Source organism: Rhinatrema bivittatum, chromosome 1 (assembly GCF_901001135.1).
Source record: "Rhinatrema bivittatum chromosome 1, aRhiBiv1.1, whole genome shotgun sequence".
NCBI classification, from domain to species: domain Eukaryota; kingdom Metazoa; phylum Chordata; class Amphibia; order Gymnophiona; family Rhinatrematidae; genus Rhinatrema; species Rhinatrema bivittatum.
Window position 1 is genome coordinate 190,074,078 of NC_042615.1, and position 19,271 is coordinate 190,093,348.

Genomic DNA, 19,271 nt, shown 5'->3' on the forward strand with positions numbered 1-19,271 from the left:
TCTCTCTCTCTCTCTCTCTCTCTCTCTCTCAAAAACAGGCTGTCCGGAAACTACCGTGGATGGCGATAATCCTTTCCTGGCCCGTAGGCGCAGTCCATCACGCGAAGTTGGAGTTTGTAGTTAAATCCGCGATAGCAGCCGCGGCTACCACTCCTGCGGTTGTTTCTCCCACACGATACACAGGTTCCCGCTTTTACATATGCTCCGGCCCCCAAACTCCGCCCCCTGAATACCAAATGAATAATTTGCATTCGCGAATCGCGTTAACAGCGTTAACGCGATTCGCGAATTTATCGCACGCGGTAAAGTGCTTTGAAAAATGAGGCCCTAGTTTACATTTTATGACTGAATTCCAGTAAAGGCCCTTCTCTATCTTTTTCTAAAGGGACAATGAACTGCACAACAGCATACATGTAGCTATATAATCCACGTAAGTGGATCCAAAGACCTATCCTCAATTTATAATCCGATCTAGATACATTAGAATATACAGAACCACAAAGTCAAAAAGGATAAAAGATAATAATGAAAGCATATAAGGAGGAGAGATTCTCAAAGCAACCAACTGACTAAAATGTGAAAAAATGACCATACTGATTTAATATACGAACACTGACATATGTACTAGATAGTGAATCAGGAAATTTAACTTGATAGATAATAATGCCTGCCTATGATTACCACCCCTAACACGATCTTTAAGCTATAGCTGTGAATGTCACTTGTTGAACCGTTGTAATCATTACATCGAACAACGGTATATAAAATGTCTAAATAAAAATAAATAAATGAAGTTTAACACAACTCAGCAATCTTCTTTGAGAAATTATTAGAAAATTCCATACTCTCTGGCATGACTTTACTATGGAAAGCATTAATCACCCTCCCCCCCCCCCGCCACAACAACAGAGAATTGTATTCCGTAGTGACTATCAGTAGATTGAGCTGAGAAGATTGCTTTAGAGAAGCCATTTTTCCTGTCAATACTGCCCAGTATTGGTTAGCTAACTTCCTCCAAGAAGCTTTATTCACCTACAATACCTTTTCCACACACTTCCCAGAGCATACACTTTTCTTTTTAAGCTACCTCATCCGTTAACCAAACATTTCCCTTAAGCATCTTTTTAGAGCCTTCCAAGGGCTCAACCCCTTCTACTACCTCCAGCCAACTCCCTCCCAACTTTGTTGGCATGAGCTATTCCACTTGCATTCTGTCCCCTCTGCATTCCTCCCTCATGGGGCCCAAATCCCTGTGCATACTCTTACTGTCTCTTCTTCCTCTCCTTCCCAGGCCCTACCCTATTCTGCAAGCCCTGATTCCTTCAAAGATCACTCTTCTTCACTGCAAGGCACCACCTCACCTCCTAAGGCCTGATTCTTTCCAGGATTTCCCTCTCTCCCTTCCAGCTCCTAAGAACTGATCTTCTCTGGGCTCCTCTCTCCAAAGCCCATCCCCTCTACTCTGTACTCAACTAAGCCTTACCAGCCTCCTTCCTGTCTTTGTATGCTGAAACATCCCTGGAGCTGATCACCCTGACCATTATTGTCTCCAAGCGGCCTCAACAGCTAGCAGTGCCAATGTAAATGTGAATGCTAGGACTGCCTCCATCAGGCCTGTAAGGCCGATGATAGGACTGCCTCTCACCTTTTCATGTGACCATATCTAAAGCCTCTCCTTCCTTGGTCTGAACAGCCCCATGCTAACTCCCATCAACTGGCCTCCTCCTAGCCTATGTGGTCCACACTAATGCTGTCTCCTGCTACTGCATGGTCTGATGCCATGCAGCTATATGTAGATTGTTGTCTACCCACCAAGACCCATAGCCCAATCCTGCACAAATTCTAGATTACGCAGAATTCACCCAGGAGTAAGACTAGAATGCACCCTCTTAGCTATCATTCTCTGTCTTGTTAACAAACTCTCCGGTTTTAATCTTTTTTTTCAACTCCTGAATAAACTTGCTCATTAGTCTATATGGAACAGGGTCAAAGACTTTACTAAAGCAGTGTGATTACTGAGCTAGTCCACTTGAATATGTGGAAATAAAGTTCAACAAAAAATATTAGGTGATACTCTAATGAACTAAATACATATATTTCTTGATTAGCTATCATAACTATATTCTCTTTATTAAGTGTATTTCCCCTCTCCCCTCAATCACACTTGAAAGAAAGTTTTGCAAAATATTCCCCTTGTGAAATCAGTAACCTAGGATTTCGTAACATATTAGCATCAAGGTATTGAACTATTCTATTCTTTGGTAGCGTTTCCTTTATACTTCACCCCACCATTAATGTCAACCTAATAGGTCTACAGTTTTCTGCTTCTTTTTTGTTCCCACTCTTGTGAAGTAATACATCCCATTCATATCTCTTGGAACCTCTCCCTTTTCAAGTGATAAGTTAACTAGAGCTGGGAGTAGTACAGGAATCAATTTCTTTAGTTCCTTCAGTATTCTGGGATATATCCCTCATCAGGACCCATAATCTTGGTCTACTTTGAATTGTGCCAGTACCTTAAATACCAAATGGTGTATGTTATATACTTACCTTTTTATTTCTGCATTTATAAATTGTTTCTCCAATCCCAGAGAATGACCAAGGCAGTGTACCAACATTAAAAATGCATCAATACAATTACATTAAAATCACAAGATGACAAATAGAAAGAAAAAAGTAAAACATGACAAAACACCAAACCCGGAAAAAAATAATAGAAAAATATAGGACCATACTCAAATACAATATGAAATCCCTAGCCTCCAAATAAAATCAATAATGCAACTAAGAAAAATAAATTCAGCAAAGACAAAGTCCATCTAATGAAGCCAATACCTTCCCAAATCAAATAACGGACTGAGGAAACAACTATAAGTTTCTTCCAGAAACGCAAATAGCTAATCTCCAATTAAATCTCACTGAGGAGTCTATTTCTACCAAGCTCCTCGCCACAAATAATAAAGGGTGTCAGCAAGCCACTAAAAGTGTTTTTGAAAGGTACAAAATGGCAGGCTGGATGATATCAGAAGTAATATGTAACAAGCTTATTGCTACAAATCGCTTCCAAAGTCATCCAGCCCGCCTTTTACGATCTTTCAAAGTTGAGTGAGAACTCCATCCTTTAGCTAGCGAGACTGTAAAGAGCACAGTTAAGTAGTTGTCTATTGTATATTTCCCCAATGCAGGATATGCCAAAACATCAGCTGGTGTCAAGGTTTATTTTACAGATACAAAAAAATGAAAAATTTATATTAGCCTAGTGGTGACATATTTAAGCACCTTTGCTATAAACTGTTGGATGAATAATGGGGACCGGGCTGTCTTTCACCGTCTAGTTAAGATTTAAAACTTTTCTTGGGGATCGTCAGAAGAGCAATAAATGCAATTTTTGGCTACCTTTTATACTAACATTACCACATGACCTCAAAAAGTATTTTTCTTAATCGAATAGATAATCTAACAGATGATCTTTAACGTACTTTAATAAGGACTGGATAAGATCTTTAATGTACTTCAATAAGACTGAATAAATTTAAGAACCCCATTGGTGCAGGGAGGGAGGGAGGGAAGGAATGGAGGGGTGGTTTTGGGAGGAGGGATAAGAGTTAAATGGACTAGGAAGAGAAAAATGAACATAGAGTTTTACAAAAAATATGCTGTATGTAATCAGATATATACTTTGTAATGTTCATTATTTTATGCTTTTTAAAAAATAAAACAGATTTACCATAAAACTTTCTTGGCTTGCTGACAACCTTTATTACATTTATTTGTGGCGAGGAGCTTGTGCCTGTAATATGGTTTAGTTTTTGACTCATATTTTTGTTGTGCTTTGTGAGATAGTGTATTTGCGCTTTTTGTGGGTTAATTTGTCTAGCATTACTCCTTACTAAATGTAGTCAGGGTCAATATTTTAAGCTTTACGCTATCAATTAATAGAAGCAATGCAAGTGCAAAACCAGGGTGTGACTCTCTATATGATCTCCACAACATGACTAGCTATCTTATTCTAAATCAGCTGTAATTTATATAGCCATTTGCTAGTAAGCCCATACAGAGGGGCACCACAGCAGTTGGGTTGGGAATCATGAGGGAGAGAACAACCCACCCCCTTTACAAGTTAAGTTAGAGATGATACAAACTCTTTTAGTTGTGCCAATGCTTTGGAACTTTGGGCAGGAAGGAAATTTGAAATTTCAAGTTTCAGAATTTTTTTTTTTGTAGATTTTTTTGGAGGTTGTTGATCTTGACAAGGATTAAGTGTAAACCAAGGAGATCATTTCTAGGCTATTTGATGTATTTTTTTTTTTTAGGGGTAATGGTGGTTTGAGGGTTTGGAGGGATTGAAGGGAGGGGTTTGAGGATTTGGGATAGTCTGATTTGGATTGTGCAATTTCTGTAACTAAGAGGTCCGTGGGCTGGATGTTGGTGGTGGGGAGTTGTGATTTTATTGGGGTATTGTAAGCCCCCTACTGAGTATTGACTTAGGTAGTATATCACGTGTAAATTAAAGATTTCCTATCCAAAAATGATGTCAGGTTAAGTCCCTCTGGACACAACACAGTTGTAATGGTTTTTATTCACAGGATATAGGTTTAGTTACAATTAATATAGAATTTAGTCCAAACAGCACAATATTCACTGTGATGTTTGTCCAGGTTCAATCATGCTAGTTGGCTTCCCAGCATTTCAGTTCAGAATCCTATCCTATAGCACTGAGCCATCTAGTTGCCTGAACATTAGGCCTTTTCCCAGCAAGCCCTTTTGAGCTTCTCGAGTATCAATCTGGATCTTTGCAGGATACTACTGTGCTAGCAAGAAATAGTCTAACATGGGAGGTCTACCTCATCCCTCTAAATCAACAGTAAGCAATCTTACTGAAGTGGTGTGCCAAGATTTAAATCCAAGGTAGGCAACTTGGATTCTCAAGTGCTGCAAGCCGGTTGGGAAGGAGAAGAGTTGTTAAAGTTTAACCCCCATAGGAATACTGTTTAGTTACTAACAGTGACATAGTCCAGAATTTATTTTTATTGTCAGGTTAACATCTCCATCGGTCTCTCTCTTAGGTGTCAACCCCTTCTACCCCTTCCTCCCCAGCATCAAAGTACATTTCCCCTGATCACTCACCATAGAAAAATTTAAATTCTAGTGTCACCTCAGTAACAGCAATACAAACTCCCTTCAGTACAGCAACATTGTACAATTCTTCAAAACCCTTCCAAAATTGTACTCTGAGCTTATAGCATACCTGCCATACAAAAACACACTAATTGCAAGACTTGACCAGTAATATCTTATAAAAAGGCAACCCTGAAAATATTAAACAGGACCATAACACACCCAACACCCCTACTGTTAGGAAAACAGAACAACTCAGGTTGCTATAGAACCCTACATGAATTACGTGGTAGGAGAATACTTCACCTCAGTCACACATGCAGAACACAGACAGACCCTCGACAAATATAAAGACCATAAAGAAGAAACACAACATGCTGACAAAACTGAGCTGGAAACCATGGCAGACTCTGCATACAATAAAAGACATAGAATCACCTAGATTCCATATAAACCATATGAACATAAGATTTGCCATAATGGGTTAGACCAAAAAGTCACACCTAGTATCTATATCATGATCCCTAGTATTTGTCCTTTCTGAAAAAGTAAACTGATTTGCATTTACCCATTCTACTCTTCTCATTTTACAGACATCAATTGTATATCTCCCTTTGGCCATCTCTCTCCATGCTGAAGATCCCTAACCTCTCTAGCCTTTCCGCATAGGGGAAGAGTTCCAACCCCTTCATCATTGTGTTCACCCTTCTCTGTGTCTTTTCTAATTCGGCTATATTTTTTTTGAGATGCATGACCAGGAACTGCAGTCACACCATGAAGCAATACAGCGGTGTTATGATATTCTCTGTTTTATTCTCTATTCCTTTCCTAATAATTCGTGGGCCATGCGCATATGCATGGGCAGTGCGCGCAAGGGGGGGGGGGACCTTTGCAATTTCCGCACAGTGACAAATTTGGGCCTTCCCCAATTCCCATCAATTAAGGAGCAGACTAGGAGGGAACTTCCCTATCCCCCTACCTATACCTCCCTCCTTTTCCCCACCCTCTAATCCCTCCCTTTTTTTTTTTTTGGTTTCATCACTTAGTTCAGCTCCTGAGCTGAAGTAAGTTGCGCGCGCCGGCAGCCGGCCAGTGCGCAAGCCTTCAGGACAGCAATCAATGGCACTGTCCCAGCACCCCCCTCCCAGACCACGCCCCACTCTTTTGAAGAGGCCCAGCAGTTGTGAACATCCCGGGGTTTATGCGCGCGGCCAGGCCTCTTTGAAAATTTGCCTGGTGCGCGCATGTAGGACTTTTAAAATCTGTTACCTTTTGCACAAAATCTTTAAACCTTGGGAAGAGTCCGGGATGGCTACATTCTATCCTCCTCTCTCTTGGTTCCGAAGCCAGCAGCCATATACAATAACTTTCCTGAGGTGGATCATTTGCTCCATACCATAATTCTCACCACTATCCTAAGTCCTTCACAAGGAAAGGAAAAGACCTGGTAGAATGCAGGTTTCCAACTACCTATTTTGTGGTTAAATAATGGCAATAAAAAACTGGCAAGTAAGGTGAAAGATCTTCTGACCAAATTTGATTAATAAGGATACATTAAGAGGTGCCAAAGCACTGATAATGTCTGAGAATAGTTAAAGTTATACAGACTGAAATAAGGGAAAAGATAGGCACTCCTACTGATGCTGGATATTGAAAAAGCATTTAAGTGGCGTGAGGGTACCTATTCTCAGCAATACAAGTTGTAGGCCTAGGCATAACTTCCCTAGGATTACTGTTTATCCATTTTTTTAAATGAGACCTAGAGTATTGCAAATGAGAGCTAAAGTTACCTAAACTTTATACTTAATACACCATTTACATAGAATGATGCTTCTTACATGTTGTTTGAGCTTTCCCAGATGACTTTATTCTGAAGTAATATGCATATCCAACAGGGCCCTACACATCTACATTATAGCTTAGGCAGCTGATTTTGTTAGCATTCTTAAGAATAGTATATTAGTGTGCTATTTGGTCTAATTTCTTGAATTTAGTTTTTCCTTGGGATCATAGATTGGAATTCTATGTTTGGTGGATCTTCTTTGATATGTATTGGATTACTGGAACTACTTTGTTGCTTCTATTCAAATATTATTTTATATGGTTATAATGTAATACATTTATTTCATCTCTTTAAAGTTGTAATTTAAAAGGGCATAAACAAGAAATTAAAAAAGGAATTACTGTTTATATGATGACCTAACAGTGCAAGTACAAGTAGATGGCACGGTGTCAAGGCCATTCCTCCTGAGGACAACAAAACAGGACAGTTCTTTTACCTTTACATTTCAGCATGATTAGAGGCCTAGCAAACCTACAAGCGTTATTGGTAGAGAGGGTCAGGAACATAGGATAGTGCCAATCGCTGACGACATACGACTGTTCAAAATCTGCTTTGGCCTCTTGGTTCTAATGGACATTGATTCAGGAATATGTAATATTAAATAAATATGAATAAGAGCAGTTTGGAAAAAAGCTTACTTAGACAAGGATTTGAATCATGCTTTCCCTTTAAATGGTCACCAGCATTCATGGTGCTAAACTGGGAGAAGTTATATATGTTAAATTACACATTATTCATAAGTAAGATCAAACAGGATTTAAAACTATAGTTCTCTTACCACGTATCTAAATTAGGTAGGATATCCACTATTAATATTATTGGTGTTTGAAATTCTTACTATTATATTACCAAAACTGTTTGGAGAATTTAACACAATCTCCAAAATCATACCATGGGGGACATGCCTGGATTACTTTAAAATATTTGGAGTTCAACTGGGGAAAGCAGAAGTGAATAAACACAGGGAATCCCCTAAGTAAGCAATGGGACTTATAAAACCGAATTAATTGGGCAGATGGGCCACATGGCCTTTTTCTGCCATCATGTTTCTGAGTCTTGCACTCGCTAACTTTCAGGCTAGCTATTAAGCTACGAGCCTTATAAGTACCAGAGCACAGCGTACAGAGCAGGGAAAAGTGGGTAGATCGTGAAAAAGATCTGCTTCTTAAAAACATTTTTCAGGAATCACTCTGGCTACCAAATAAGTACTGCACACTCTTGGTGGAACACCACCTTTTTGTTCTGCAGTTACCAGTACTTTGTGGGAGCAAGATTATCCCAATCCCTTCTCTCCTTCCCCCTTTATTGGGTAATTAAAAGTCCTCTGAACACTTTTCCCCAACCTTTTTTTTTTTTTCTCTGTGGCAGAAGCTTAACATTAAGTGGGGCAAATGTTGCAAGGTGGGAAATATCTATTGATGTAACAATTCAGCCAAAATAAATACTGATAACGTATCCATTTATAAATTTGCAGATGAAAGGACTACTCCAAAACATTAGTGAAGGGATCCTGTTACTCCTCTACTAATACTTGGATAGGAATGTACCATTTGGAAGGCAGGGAGAGACAGGGTGGCGTTTACTAGGTTTGCAGCTCCCCAATATGGCAGTTGGTAATGGCAGTATCCCCAATATTTTTCTAGAGAGATCACCATTTTGCTCTTGTGGATCCTTTTTGCTTACAGGGAGGCAGCATGTCTTAAGGTGTACTCTTACTTTTCTAAGACTTAAATTGAAGCTCATGGAGACTTGTATTCACTGAGAGCTTTTTTTCTACCCTCTCATGCTACCTTTAACTTATTCGATTTTGCGGTTCCAAATCCTTTTGGTCTCAACTCAGCTGTTTGAGTTTTCTAACAAATGGAAGAGGTTCCCCCTTCTTGCAAATGGAACCTGAGACCACCAGAATCCAGGGAGAGGATAACTTCCAGATATCCTGAGAGAAAAAAGTAAGGAGGGAGAGAGGAAAGAAAGAGGAGATGGACCGCATCAATGGCCCATGCATATCTACTGAAGAGTGGGAGGAGAATAAAGGTATCACCCTTGATACTACAAGAAGAGGCAGGAGATAAAGGACTAAACATTTTAATAGAATATTTTGACACTTCAGCTATTCTGGGAGGGAATCATCCAAACTTGCCCTGTATTCCAATGTGAGGGAAAATATGTATCTGAAGGAACTAAGTAATTTTGAAGAAAACATTTCAAGTTAAAAAGGCTGTGCAAAGTCAAACTTACTAAAATTATTTGTACCATCTGGAAAGCGAAGTACACAGCTGTAAGGACGTAAAAACTCGTCATTGAACCTTACCAGTATACAGAAATGCACAAAACTACCAAACAACTCATGTCGCTTACTGAGTAGTGACTATCTTCAATGCAGAGATTATCAGTAGGGGTGCGCAGTCGTTAGAAATGAGATAAATATTAACGATATTTCCTATTTTGTTTCATTTCGTGGGTCTAAAAAACAACAGAAAAAACATGAAATTTTGTAGGATTTTTTTTCTAGTTTTTTTTTTAAGTGGGGGCTCAAAAAAGCAAAATCTTGTTAGAAAAGAAATCCCCCCCCCAACCAGCTTAACACCCTCGCCCACTCTCCTGACCCCCGCAGGACTCACCAGTAATTCCTTTGGTAGTCCAGCGGGGGGTCAGGGAACGGAGCGTTCTGCTTCCAGGCTGGCAGCTGCCCTCAATCAATATGGTGCCGGCTGCCCTTTGACCTTATCTTGTGACAGGGCCTACCACCAAAACGACACTAAACTCAAGAATTACATTTTTTGGAGCTACCACCCCTAATTATTGGTAGAGATGGAAAGGTAGAAAATTTAGTTTTGCTTTTGAGGGGCTTTTTCCCCACGCATTTCATTTTCCGTAATGTTCATTTCATTTTTTTAGTTTAAAATAACGAAATAAACACTGAAAAACAAACAAAGAAACTAGGTTTCCCACCATCCATCCCCTCCCATCCAGAGAAATGCCGGAGATCCTCCCTGGCCCCCACTTGTCCAATCCAGGGGGATCCATAGACAAGGCCTAGGCCCAGGCCCAGGCACATGCTGGGGTTTTGCATGGGGTCTTTGACGAGGTCGCGATGACCTACCACAGCCTAAGCCTATACAAGTCTGAGGCGTCAGCCTGGACCTAGGTGTCTAGGCAAGCTGCTCCCAATGCCTAGTCCAAGGCAGAAGCCTCGGCTTGAATAGGCCTGGGTGCGGTAGGTCGCCACAAACTTCACCTAGGCTTTATGCAAGGCCCAGGCTTGAAAGCCAGATCCCGATGCTTGGGCCTCAGCCTAGACCCCAGACCAGAGCCCTGCGCCTGGGCCCAGAACTGATGACCCAGACCTGGGCCTAGAACTGGAAGCCAGGTCCTGATGCCTGGGCCTCAGCCCAGGCCTGGCACGCAGGCCTCTGAGCTCTTTCTTCGGTCTTTCTTCTTTGACGAAATGATGCCATATGCCTCAGAGGCACAGAGGAGTTAATTTACTCTGGCGTATTCTCCCTAGTGGAGGGTGCTATTTTGACATAACTGTACTCTCATTCATCAAAATGGCACCCTCCAGTGTGGAGGATGCGCCTGAGGGCCTGGGTGGAGGCGCTGAGCTGGGACCAAGCCAGGAAGTGGCGTCTGATTTGGTAAGTATGGGTGGGGGGTTCGTTGGGAAATTTCTCAGGCCTGGGCCTATGCTTGGATCAGGGCCTATGCTTGGATCAGGGCCTAGGCAGAGACCCTGGTGTCATACTCAGGTATAGGCTGGGATCCCTACTTTGGATCCTACTCCCTAGGCAAGGTCCTGACCTCAGGCTTTTTCTTTTTACATAGTTTTTCAAAATAAAATGAGATTCTAACAAAATTTCATCAGAATTTAACTTGTTCCATTTTGAAAGTGATCCGAAACAAAATAGGAAATTTAGTCTCATTTCCTATTTCATTTCCCCCAAATGCCCAACCCTAATTATCAGTGCTGAGTGCAAGAGATTTAACTATGATAAAAGTAAGGAGTAATATAAAGGCCTTCACAGGACAATTTCTCCCAATGCAAGAAACATGGAAAATAAATCTATAGTGTTCAACTAAGATAGAAATTTGAGATATGGCCTTTGGGACTATTATTCAGATTCAAGCATTACAGCAGGTGTTACACTTGTAAGAAGAAATGTGGCAGGGATCCTATAATATTTCAGAATCTAGTGATGAGCGCTGTTCACAACAAAGGCCTAACATCAAAACTTTATCAGTTTTGAAATGCAAGCAGGCTTTGTAGATGGATATAGGACACAATATTTGACAAATGTTAGTTATAAATATATCAGTCAGCAAGGAAAATTTAGTGTATGCCACAACCCAAGAAAACTGCTATAAGTTCTTGTCTCTTTGGTATCACACTACTGATAAACTGAATAAAACTGGGCCAAATGCTCATTTTTGATGGATTTACCCAACAATTAACATGTATTGGTCAACTCATTTCATGAAAGTATTGCAAAAAGGGCATTCATAGCTGGCCTGCTAGGTTATCCACTGGAAAAACATCCTTTAACATGAGAGAAAGAATATCCCAGATTGTGCATCTTCTGATTGCGAGGTGTAATATAGACAATGGTATACAAGTTTAGTTATTGACAGAAGTATGGTTCCAACATGTAGGACACGCAATCAAAATAAAATATCATGGGCAATTTTTAAAACTGCATTCTGATGCTAAATATGCAGATGCTTTTACCCATGGGCTTTGTACCAATTCTTTGAAAATTGCCTAGGGAAAAAAAAAGCCACTGCAGAGATAAGCACCTCCTTTTCCTACACAACCATTTTCCCTCAAAAACATGCCTAGAATTGAAAATGCAACATTAGGCTCATTATTTTGATTCCCACCCCTCAGGAAGATCTCTGTTCAATGTGGACAAAAATATGTGGACTGTGGTACGATGCAAGTACTTCTACCTGCATACAGGTTGGGCAATTTTAAAAAAGCCCTTTTACCCGGGTAAATGTCTTTTGAGAATTGCCCTCTTCATGTAGGGGACTAATATACCAATGTAATAAAGTTTTAGGGGAGACAAAAAAAAAAATTCAGCCCTCATTTTTTTCATTGGGAGTATACCCTAATCAGTCTACTACCAGTTTTGTAAATTCCCTGTCTGCAAGGTTTTCTCCAATCTTGTAGACCATTGGTTCTCAACCATTCTTCTGAAGGTCACACTTGACAAATGGTTCTCGTTTGCATGACACACTGAACATATGACTGTCATGGGACTAAATGTAAACATACACTCTGCAGCCACAGGAACCCTGACCCCCCCAACAATGGGTGCAGAGCTGAAATAGGACATTCCCTGTACAACTCGCCATACAAAAAAGATATTCTGGTGTCATCTCAGTAACAGCAACACAAACTCCCTCTACTACCAGGTGCAATAGCCCTACATACAAAAAGACAGAAATTCACTACCAATGCATATCCTATTGAGAAAACACAACAAATAAGACTGATACCAATGCCTACATGCCAGTAAAATACCTCAGCTTGGTCACACACACACAACCACCTTCACCAAATACAGAAAGACCACATATTACAAATATGGAGACAAAAACTGGAATGGAAACCCAAAAAAGCCATTCTGCATGCAGTGCAAACCTGGAGAAATGGAAACCAAAATATAGCACTTAACATACTCCCAAGATCTGCAATAATGCACACAAACTAATCCGTAAAAGTTACATCTGTATTATGCAACACACTCAGGGCCTCATTTTCTAAAGTATCGCAGGCCTGCGATACTTTAGAAGATGAGGGGCGGGGGGCCGAAACGGGGGACAGGCCTGCGCTAGCCGGCAGCGATCGCACCGTTGCGGTGCGATCGCTGCCGGTTTCGCACCCAATAGCGCCACCATAGGAGGTGTAGCTATTGGGAGCGAAAAGGCACTTACCTTTTTGCTGTGCGCGCCATCGTCGTGGAGTCGGCCCCGGTGATGCCCCGACTCCTCCTCTTCCGGGGCCGACTCCGCCCCCATTTTGGTATCGCACGTCCCTTACCGTGTGCGATACGGTTGGAAAATAAGGCCCTCAGTTAACAATCCAACCTATGAAATGGCAACTCTACAAATCAGGCCCTAAACACCAATGTTAGGAATACAGAACAAGCCAAGCTTCTATAAATCACTACACAGAAATTACAAGCTTGCAGAACACCCTTACCTGGGTCACACATGCAGACCACAGACAGGCCACTGACCAAATACAGAATAAAGAGACCATAAAGCTAATGTTTTTTTCCATTGTTGCACTGCATACAGAATGTGGCTTCTTGCTGTTTCCAGTTCAGCTTTTCTCTGCAAATTTCTATTTTTAACATTCCTCAAGAAATATAAAATAATTGTAAAACTATATTAATAAAGAGAATAAATGTTACCAAACTGACAGTGTAACATCTAATAATTAAAATCTAATAAAAATCAGTCCCCTCACTGTTCAGTCTCTCTCTCACATGTACACTAGTCACCTCCCTGACCAGTCTCTCAATCACATACATGTTTCCTCTCTCTCATACACTCTCGATCACACACATGTTCTCCCACACGCACTATGTCACACACACACACGCTCTGACGTACACACATGCTGTCACACGCTCACACACACATGCACATGTTCTCTCACACACACTCAATCACACACATGCTCTCACACGCACACACACAAATTCTCATATGCAAGCTCTCGGTCACACACAATCTTTCACTCTCATTTACACACATGCTTGCTCACTGTCAATCTCACTCCCCCCCCCCCCCCAGAGCACAAATGGAAGCTACAGCAGTCTCCTCCCTTCCGCCCCCGCAGTCCAAAAAAGAATCCCATCAGCTGCAGGGACTAAAGCGGCTCCTCCCATTGCGGATTGTCAGCTGATGTTCTGTTTTTTTCTCCAGGCCTGCACTACTCCTCGGGCAGATGTGGCTGCTACTTTTGAATGCAGCATAGCCCTTTCTTCTTCTCACGCCTCCATCACTTCCTCTGTGATGGTTGGGAAGAAGAAAAGGCCAAGATGCTCTTGCCAGCTGCTACTGACACTTGTGCCGTTCTTGTCCGGGCTTGAGTGTGCAGACTGTCCAGGTGGCAATGGCAGCAAAAGGAGGATATCTGCCTCTCTCGCCAATGTGAAAGGTGAGCAACAGAAGAGCAGCCAGACAAGTGGGAGTGTGCGACACATCTGCTGGGGCTTGGCGACTCACCAGTTGGGAATCACTGTTGTAGACAGCTGTTTTAAGTTTTACTCAAAGCCACTGCCATGCTTTCAGGTTGCACTGTTCTCATTGGTTTGTTTCTCCATGCAAAAAAACATGAGAAAGCTAACACACTTTTAAGCTTCAATGCCTTACTTCTTTGTATTGTTATAAAAGGTTTCAAGAAATAAAAATGTATTCAAAAAGTTCATATAAACCTATTTATTGAAGGCAGCCCCGTTTTATGGGTAATATTACATCACCAAAAGTATAAGAAACCTGAGCACTTATTAAATCCATTCCATATATTTAATTAAATTATGGGCACACACAGTGCAGAACATTATTTACCCCCCATGAGGATTTAGAGTACAGCAACATTTTCCGAGTATTGTCAATGCTGAAGTGGTCAAGACTTAAAAAATAATAAAAATAATAATAGATACATACAAAATATCAGGAAACCATATCAGAAAAAAAAATCTGCACATTACAAATCCATGGACAGGATGTTTTATGCATTAACATCTTCTGCTCTTCTTCATTTTTTATGCATTGAAGATGCCGTAGGCCCTAGGCTTCATGAATTTAAAAAAAAAATGTTATCTGCTCTGGCCAGGAAGAAATCTCATGTTCTGATGGCCCAGAACAGTGAGATAAGCCTAAATGCCATTGACAGTCAGGGTACCCCATAATGAAAAACAAATTCTGTTTTGTCACCTTTATCATCTTTAAATCAAAGGAAGATCTGTATTGGTAAACATGGTTCCACATTCAAATTAAGAGCTATAAAATAAAGTAAAAGATTTAGCAATGGGAAAACATGTTTTATAAAACCCAAAGAACAGCTAGTTTCATGCTCTATTCTGCCAACCAACCACCGTATGAAGCATTTAAAAATAGTTAAATGTTTAATGATTAACCTGCTTCCCTAACTACAAATGCATGTATGTTTCAGTTTCTCTAATCAGAAAACCAAGGAACAACAGATCAACGAGTGCATACTCACAGATTTTTAACATCAACAGCTCCACGGAACGCCTTCCTTGGGATTGCCTGAATCTGGTTTTCACTGAGGTCACTGGAAAATAAAGCCAAGATAAAGAGATAAATTAGATAGTGTACAATTGTAAATTACTGATTAATTTTCTGTCGTATTCTATAAGTAATGTTTAGTTACCAGAAACCTGACTACTTATCACTTTGCTTATGTTACTTAAAATATCAAGAGTACATTCAAGGATAATAACTCAGTAAAGATCTTCTCCCAGCTGCTAGAAAAATATTTGTGAAATAGGCTGAACTGGTATGTAACTGTCAGAGGTTTAGATGGATTGTGCACACTTAAAACTGCCATAATGATCACTTTTATTAACCATGGAGAGGCATGCACTGCCATATTTTATTTATATGTGAAGACCAATAAACGATGCCCAGACTTTCACTGAAATAATGCACAGAAAGCTTTGCATTTCCCAGACACGCTACTAAAAAAAAAAAAAAAAAAAAGTGTAAAAAGGATCTGTGTGCTAACCCTTGAATTTTAGAGACATGGAGTAATTTTGGAAATGGAAAAGAACTATGCTGGGCAGACAATAAATCCAATAATAAAACAAAATGCTAACCTTCAGCAAGTGTTACGGCAACCTGATTTAATAGCCCTCTTTAAGATATTGTATCCTGGTCATAAACCAGTCAGGTACATTTAAATTTCTCTTTAATTAAAGACATTTAATTCAAGTGTAATATTTTAGCATCATAATGTAAGCATGCCAAACTAAATGGGATTATCGTTAATAATATTAGGAGAAATCTGTTTGGAAAATGCCTAATTTGTAAAGAAATTTGCTCGAGTATCCAAGCATTGGGTCCTCAGCTTCTCAGGACCATTCAAGGCCCCACTAGAGTTAGCTGAGCTTTTATGAAACATTTCTATGGGCATCAAAAGCATAGACACTGTCCTTCCAGGCCCACCTGCTATTGTTTTCTGCTCCCCTTCTCTAGTGTTATTCACATTAGCTGAGCATGCTCAGCTTCTCCTTTTGACCTTGTGTCAAGAGAGACGAACCATCAGCATTACAAGAGATTATCTAACACAAAAAAACCCTAACCCTGAACAGATTAATATTGTGACACACTCTACCCAGGGGGGAGAAAGAATGGCTCATTCCTTCATTCAGCCCCCTTTCATAACTTGAAAATTAAGACCAACAAAAACAAGTGCAGTTTTATTTATTGACTTCATATTTTTATATTCCGCTTTTTGGCACTGCAAAGTGTCCATCAAAGTGGATTACATTCAGGTGCTATAGGTATTTCCCTATCCCCATAGGGATTTAGTACCTGAGACAACTGAGGGTAAAGTGACTTGCCCAAGATCACAAGGAACAGCAGGATATATACCCTGGTTTCCCTGGGTCATAGCCCGCTGCTCTAACCACTAGACTACTTATCCCAGAGCTGGTTTGTGCTAGGGTGTACCTGTGGTTCCTATATATGGGAAGGGCAGGGCTCAACCACTTCACGTTTCATTCAGTCAGGGAGCTAAATATTCCACAGCTTTAGCCTATTTTCCTCCTCTTCAGAATGAGGTTTTCAGGCCAAGACAATTTCATAAGTACATGCAGCATCCAGTCAGGAGTGCAAGTTTACCTGGGGGACAAACCTTTTATCAGTATTGTGGTAAGCAAAATGACATCCTTTGCATAGAGACATCAAGAGAAGGCATGGTCAGAACAAAGAAGCTTTTTTCACTCTTTGCTGCAACAAACCAGAAGAGGCCCGTGTCTAATCAGCAGGCAAAGATGGCCAAGGGGGGGAAATGGACAAGCTGTACAAGCAAGCATGATGGCAGAGGGGATTAAGTAATCCTTTCAGGTGCTAACTCCAAGAGACGCCATTTCTAGCATAATGCATAGTAATTTTACACGGTGAACTCTAACAAATACTTTCTGAGAACAATTTTAACCCTTCTTAGAATTCTCTTAGCATTGGTAGCCACAGAAACGTCTTATAGTCATAAATGAACATACATGTGTCTTAAGCACAATGCAAACAAGTCCAGGGAAGAAGGAAAAATGAACCATATTTTTTTGTTAAAGGGTTCTCTCACTGGTGAAAGGACAAAATGTTTCCTTTCCATCTGTTAGGGATAGTCAGACAGGCAACAATCTTCCATTACTTGATCTCAATATAAAGGAATTCCAGTTTTACAAACTACGGTAATATATTAGGAGGAAGTCCACTGATGTTGGATGAGTTAAAAAAAAAAACCAAAAAAACAAACAAACTGAGAAACCCAAACATTGAGGATTGTTGATTTTATTTTTTTGAAAATGTTAATTTCTTTTTTCTCAATTCTGGGCTACACACAAGTATTATGGGAGAGAAGTTTTATTGATTTCTAGCTCTAGCTCTTATGTAAGTATACCCTGTCCTAAAAAATGTGTATTGCTCTATTATTCTTCCATTTGCAATTAATAACCTTGATAGGTTACATGTGTACATAGTTTCTTGTTCAGCTTTTATTTTCCTAGGAATTTATCACTACAAATCCCAGCAAAAAAAAAAAAAAAATATGTGGGAAAGTATAGCTCATCATTCTTCGCAGGTAAATATATATATTTTTTTGTCCTTGTTGTAATAAATACTGAAATGCCCAGAAAAAAGATAACTGACAACAAAGGTCCCTAAATGTGTAGTACTTATATGTATAGAAGGTAATGCAAATCCATATGTTTGACAATATTATGATATTAGGAGGGCAATTTTCAAAGCTGGCCTGTCCCCATTTTGGCTGAAAATACAGCTGGGCTTCCATGGTGCATGCAATTGGGTCAGAGAGGATGAAAGCATGCATGCTCGGGATTTTCAAAAGTACGTGTGCTATTAGCAGATGACAAGTATATAGGTGCTTTTAGCTTGATGTAGTTCCTACCTAAAGTTTCCTTCATTTTTCCTGGGATTTCACTGTTATAACAAAAATAAAAATAAAATCAGTGGAAATTAATGTTCACACTGAGTTTTCTTGTTTGTTATAATAGACATTTTTCCACTGATTGATTTTTTGTTGTTGTTGTAAACATTGAAATTTCCTGGAAAAATAAAATAACTGAAAACAAAGGTCACTAAATATAAGCTATAAAGCAACCACAATAAAAGTATAGTCAATCTGCAACTATGTAGGCTATTTGATGTTTTTATTTGTTGATTTATAAACTGGTTTGATTACAACAAACTAAACTAAAACAGGGGTGGGCAACTCCAGCCCTCAAATGGAAAAAACAGGCCTTATCCATAATGAATACGCATGAGGTATATTTGCATAATATGGAGGCAGTATCTGCCAACCCCTCATGTATGTTCATTGTGGATATCCTGAGAGCCAGATCTGTTTAACTCTGGTCCTCAAGAGCAACAATCAACTCTGGACTAATAAGTTATCTCAAATATAAAATATTAAAATATGATTTAATAGCTCTAAAGCAGGTATGGAACAGGAAATTTTTTCCCTAATTACCAGTCTGTAATAACTACTTACTTTGAGCTCTTTATCAATTACTATTAGAATAATGCTGACTTAACCTGTAGGGAAAATCATCCATGAACAGTGCTACCCGTATAAATGTTACGGTTTGCTGTGCTAAATCCCCTGGTCTGCTTCAGGGAGCACATGGCAGCTTTTTTTTTTTTTTTACACTTTAAATGGAGCCTTCTGAAGGTCTCCTGTGGCCAGCCAGGCTCACTGCGGCATTTAAATGCATAGTACTGCAGCTGGTAAAGGAACTAATTCAAGTTATTGCATTCCACTTAAGCCAAATGATCTACAATACATCTCTCAATTTGCTGGTTCATGCATAATTTTCTGACCTTCAACACAGGCTTACGCATTAGACAGAAGCATTAACTTGCAAGTTATTACTTTTTTTTACCGACTAGTAATATGGTATAGTACAAGCCTTAACTGTATTTGTTCTTTTTTAGAATATGTTTCACAATAAGGTCTTTTATTTTGTAGTGTAAAGATATTCCATATCAATATTCTATATGTTTCTCCAACAAATGGTCAAAAACATTTGGA

The 19,271-nt window shown here is 39.8% G+C and overlaps 1 protein-coding gene across 1 annotated transcript in view; it reads right to left on the reverse strand.

The window, feature by feature from the left end:
- SLIT2 (slit guidance ligand 2) overlaps positions 1-19,271 on the reverse strand; it is a 749,523-nt gene that overhangs the window by 343,575 nt on the left and 386,677 nt on the right. Inside the window, 1 exon segment of the mRNA XM_029590345.1 lies at positions 15,201-15,272. Coding sequence (XP_029446205.1) covers positions 15,201-15,272 — 72 coding nt within the window.